Source organism: Sebastes umbrosus, chromosome 5 (assembly GCF_015220745.1).
Source record: "Sebastes umbrosus isolate fSebUmb1 chromosome 5, fSebUmb1.pri, whole genome shotgun sequence".
NCBI lineage: Eukaryota > Metazoa > Chordata > Actinopteri > Perciformes > Sebastidae > Sebastes > Sebastes umbrosus.
In genome coordinates, this window is record NC_051273.1 from 4,480,083 (window position 1) to 4,485,082 (window position 5,000).

The following is a 5,000-nucleotide window of genomic DNA, read 5'->3' on the forward strand; positions in this document are numbered from 1 at the left end:
GGCACGAGGGACTGACCTTCTGAAAACCGCTAAAGAGGGCTTTTAAAATACAAGTGAATGACAGTGAAAGATAAGATACGGAACAGAGTACAAGATGGAAACCCAAAGGGATGTGAAACTGATCAGAGCTGGTGCACAGGACACTTGGTTAAAAATGAAATGAAAAAAGTAAACGGCTCATCAAGAGAGACAGCACAGAGAGCGCTGAGAGATCTAGGGCCACTGGGAGTGAAATCAGCAAAAAAGTCTTCAAAATGAAAAGATGCTTGCTATATTAGGCTTAACTGAAGAGGAAAAAACAAGCCATCTTGTATTGATGTTGCTATGACAGTACTAACCTCATCACTATCACCACCCTGCATATTCCCAATGAATCGAGCTCCTCTTCCTGTGGTGCAAAAACAGGCAATACAGGTTATGTTGAAGGGATGGTTCGGGTGTTTTGAAGTTTGGTTGTATGGGGTACCTATCCATAGTCAGTGTATTACCTACAGTAGATGGCCGTCGGCACGCCCAAGGGTTAGAGAAACAGACGGGAGTTACTGCACGGAAGCAAAGCAATGTACTGCTGGGGACGGGGCTGGCAGCAAAACATCTTTTAGCCACCAAAAAATATCAATATCAGTTTAAGTGTACGCCTTATTTTGAATATTTTTTTGAATGAGCCTTTCTTTTAGGTGTCTAAAATTAATTTTGCTGTCAGATTCTCCAAGCTGGAGGCTTGCCGACCGTCATCTACTGTAGGTAATACACTGACTATGGATAAGTACCTCATACAACCACACTTCAAAACACAGGCTTTTAATAAATTAAGCATTTCTTTTAGAGAACTACAGATATAAAACCAAGAAACTAATAGTTCATCACAACAACGTCATGGCTATTCCTCGTCCGTACCTCCCATGATGCCGTTTCGCGTGGGCCGCGGCTTAGAAGGTCGAGACTCTTCTATGTCGCTGTCTGAACCTTCGTCCTCCGGAACGTCCATGTCAGAATCCTCATCTTTCACTGCAGAAAACAAGTGTGCAAGATCATAAAAGGGGTTGAGATTATGTGACTATTGCTTTGCTTCAACGTGTGATTGGTTGTCTCACAGGAGCTCCTCGTCAGATCCCTCTTCTCCTCCTCCCTCAGTATGTTCTGCATCATCCTTTGTGTGTTTTCAGCTTCCTGCAGTGGAAAGAACAGGACAAACATATGAATTTGGTAAACGGACTTGCATTTATATAGCTATAGCCTTTCTAGTCTTCCGAACACTCAAAGCGCTTTATACTGCATGTCAACATTTAACCCATTCACACACACATTCACACACACATTCACACACCGATGGCACAGCCTTTGGGAACAATTTGGGGTTCAGTGTCTTGCGTAAGGTCACTTTGACATGCGGACTGGAGGAGCCGGGAATCCAACCACCAAGCTTCCAATTACGAGACAACTTGCTATACCTCCTTAGCCACATATAGCTAGCATGAGAGGGCCGGTCTTAATGCCAGTCTTTATTCTCCTCCATCCACTGCTATCAGGGCATGAGTTACTCCCATTTATGTTTGTCACCAGTATTGTCTTATTTGTCATCATCACAGGCCAGCAAATTATATTTTTACACAGAAAAGAAGGAGGACGCTCAAAAGTATGTAATATACAAGCAGTTCCAGGGGAAGTCCTTTTATAAAACATTTAAGGATCTCTGCGTATCATACACACACACCTCAAACCTCTCCTGCTCCATTCTATGGTATTCATCCAGCTGAGACTCCAGGAAGCAGAGGTTCCTGAACTTCTCCACAAAGATTTCATATTGCTTCTGCAGATCTTCCTCAATCTTCTCATACTCATCCATGAAGGGCGGCCTAAAAAGAATTGAACGACGAACAGAAAACAAGAACGTAGAAGGGGGTGAGCACAGACCTGTTTTAAACCTGTTAAAACATTTTTTTCTTGTATTATATTCCCTTCTCTCTTTTTTATGTAGCCATAGTCATATTATTGTAGTTTGGTACTTCCCTTTGTTACCACCAATACCCAATTGTGAGTCACCTCAGAGTGTAACGGTCTGTAAATTAAAATGTAGATGTTCTGAATTGTTTGAACGATTGTGTTCATAAATATCCTACAATTTATAATCGAGTTGAAGTGGTTTGAGTTTAAGTTATTTCAATAATTTCAAATACATAAGTTATCTGTCCAATTCAATCGATTCAGCGTCCTTTAAAACTTCTGTATTAACTGAAACTTCATCAAAATTGCCCCAACTAGAGTTGAAATATGGCCACTTCTAGTTTAAATGGGCATTTCGAATCTTGAAAATGTCAGAAATGGATTCAGCATCCTCAGTAACCCATTCCAGTATTGTCTAAATCAGCCAAGCAGTTGCTGAAATATTCTCCATATATATGAATGTGCTAATTAATGCTAATTATGCAAATTGTCCAACATATGCAAGTTAGCATCCGGCAGTTTTTAAATGCTGCCGACCCATACTGTACATTTCTAACATAAAACTTTGAGGTACTCAACATTTCAGAGTTTACAATAGGGCTCTATACATTGGCAAATAGAATACTATGCTTTGTTTTAATTTAACGAAGGCACTGGGGAGCATTCAGTAGTCATTGAGTCTATCTGCTAGCTGTCAGGTTGTGAACTGACCTGACACTCTGCAGTGTCTGCAGCCTCTTCCGATTCCTCTCCAGCTCCTGCTTTTTCTTTTCTATCTTAGCGTCCAGACTCGTTTCATCGGAAACAACGTTGCTCAGCATGTCTTTCGTCTTCTCCACACTTTCCTTGACAATGAACACAAAGGCATGGGGGCAGATTCAGTGCCATTTCATAGATAAAAACAGGTCTTGTGTGGATTTTAAAAATGTGGATCGTGAGGATGAATACATACCAAAACTTCCTTGATGGCAGCTCTGAGGGCCTTTTCAGTCTCATTGATCTCCAGAGGTCTGGCGATGGCCGCAGTTCTCATTTCCTGTAGGAAAATTGAAAACAAAGACAGCAGAGTAATCTCCTGCATTACTTTCATAAGTGTCATTTCAAATAGACAGCATTACAATTGTACAGCTGTTGACATCTGAGAGCAGCAGTTTTGGTTTACTGCAACAAAAACAAAGCCACATGATGCGAATAGCCTCATCAGCAGCACTCACAGTGGAATAGCTTACTGTAGGGTTAAAAGGTTACTTGATGGCCAATGGCAGTTTTAGGTCAAATTGGCCTTAAAGACAGAAGTTTTTTTAAGAAAATACCAATATTGATGAAAGAATTAACATTTGTAAATGCAAATGTCTTTTCAGACAAAAAATATTACTATGTTTCTTTAAATTCACTTAAATCACTGTATGAATTTTGACGTCAAACTGTAAAGCATTCTCTCCGGTCTGGGTCTAATGAAGAGAAACACTGTCAAGGATTGTGAGGACTCAAGATCAATGAAAATGTAAACCAGTATGTGTGTCTGTTAATATCGGTTTTCCCTCACCCTTAGGTCCGCTTCTTTTCCCAGTAAATCATACAGAGATGCTCCTTTAGATGTGACATCGGATGCCAGCTGCCGAGCTGCTTTAAGATCTGAAATCTAAAGTGAAGACAGAGTGAGACCTAACCAGCAACACAAGGTTTTCTCTTTCACTTCGGACTTAATAGATTACAAAAAAGAAGGGAGATATCAAAGTTTTATACAAAGGAAAAAACACAGTTATTAATTAGCATGGGGTGTGAAGTCAAACATAGAATTGACTGTTTTAATCTGCGAGTCGACATGCATGTGGGTCATTTAAATGCCACTTAATGTAATATTTCACGCTCAAACTCCTTAGAGGTGATAATATAGTTAAGTTATTGAGATTAGAAAGGACTAAGGATAAAGTAACATACGAACATACGGTAGATATAGCATTATAAAGCCAAGAAATTGCATCTCACCCGTGAGCCAAGGTCGAACTTGAACATGTTGTTGTCCTCCTCGATTCTGTCTCCCAGGGCCATCTGCTTGGTCTTCATAGCACTGTACAGCACTGAAGTGATCTTCAGCATCTCTTTCACTGCGTAGCCATCGGCCTGGTAGAGGTGCTTGGTGTTCAACCTGATGTGAGCCTTTGTTGCCTGCAACCACGTGAGACACTGGTTAAGACAGACTGACTAACAGCAGGTCTTCAATAGCTATGAGTAATCTGTACATTCTGTTTAGATTTAAGAAAATACATCACCATAAACTGGGCCACGGCCTTGATGAAGAATATTCTGTCTGACTCTGTATCTACATCGGTGGGAATATCCATCTGAGGCTCATATCTACAATGTAAAGGAGGCAGAGAGGGATAGGGAGCAAAAGACAAAGAGCAAAATATATCACAGTACTCATTTATACATGATGTCAATACATAGTTCTGGCTGATCTAAGTAAAAACAAGACATCCGATCCAAACCAGGGGGCATTCAGAAAACAAAGCATGGAGCAAAAGTAATTGACATACAGAGATTTGGCTTCCAGAGTTAGAAAATGTATTAACTACATTGAACTCGAAGGTGACCATTAGTGTGTAAAATCATGGCAAACAAAGAATATTAAGTGGTTACTTCTTGATGGATCAGTAGTGTGTAGTTTAAGCATACCTCTTTACCAGCCATATTAGGATTTCTGCCACTAAAGTGAAGTTTGGTGTTCTGAAGTTCTCCATAGATATCAACCGAGGATAGCCCAAGGCCCTCATCATCTCTGTGAAATCTGTCAAATGAAATGCAACTCCAATTACCAACTTGTGGGCTATATAGGTACAAAATACAGATTTTCAGCTCAGTGATATAACATTAATTGCATACAATCACTTACTTCTTAAGTCTCTGAAGGACATTTTGACCTGTCTAACTGAAGAGCTGAAGGTTCTGCCTCTGGAAAGCAAAGGAGAGATGATGTCACGTTATTTACAGACAACAAGCTACTGACTCTGCACATCAATTTGAGTAGGTCGAAGATACAGATCGATGGCCTT

General features: G+C 40.3%; 1 protein-coding gene across 1 annotated transcript in view; it reads right to left on the minus strand.

Moving 5' to 3' along the window:
- The window catches only part of cluap1 (clusterin associated protein 1), a 7,974-nt gene that overhangs the window by 1,353 nt on the left and 1,621 nt on the right, over positions 1 to 5,000 (minus strand). Inside the window, exons 2-12 of the mRNA XM_037771341.1 lie at positions 4,841 to 4,899; positions 4,624 to 4,735; positions 4,218 to 4,302; positions 3,934 to 4,113; positions 3,491 to 3,586; positions 2,897 to 2,980; positions 2,656 to 2,789; positions 1,715 to 1,856; positions 1,095 to 1,170; positions 898 to 1,008; positions 339 to 388 (exon numbers count right to left, since the gene is read on the minus strand). Of these exons, the coding sequence (XP_037627269.1) occupies positions 339 to 388; positions 898 to 1,008; positions 1,095 to 1,170; positions 1,715 to 1,856; positions 2,656 to 2,789; positions 2,897 to 2,980; positions 3,491 to 3,586; positions 3,934 to 4,113; positions 4,218 to 4,302; positions 4,624 to 4,735; positions 4,841 to 4,862 (1,092 nt within the window). The 5' untranslated portion in view covers positions 4,863 to 4,899. The remainder of the gene's footprint in view (positions 1 to 338; positions 389 to 897; positions 1,009 to 1,094; positions 1,171 to 1,714; positions 1,857 to 2,655; positions 2,790 to 2,896; positions 2,981 to 3,490; positions 3,587 to 3,933; positions 4,114 to 4,217; positions 4,303 to 4,623; positions 4,736 to 4,840; positions 4,900 to 5,000) is intronic.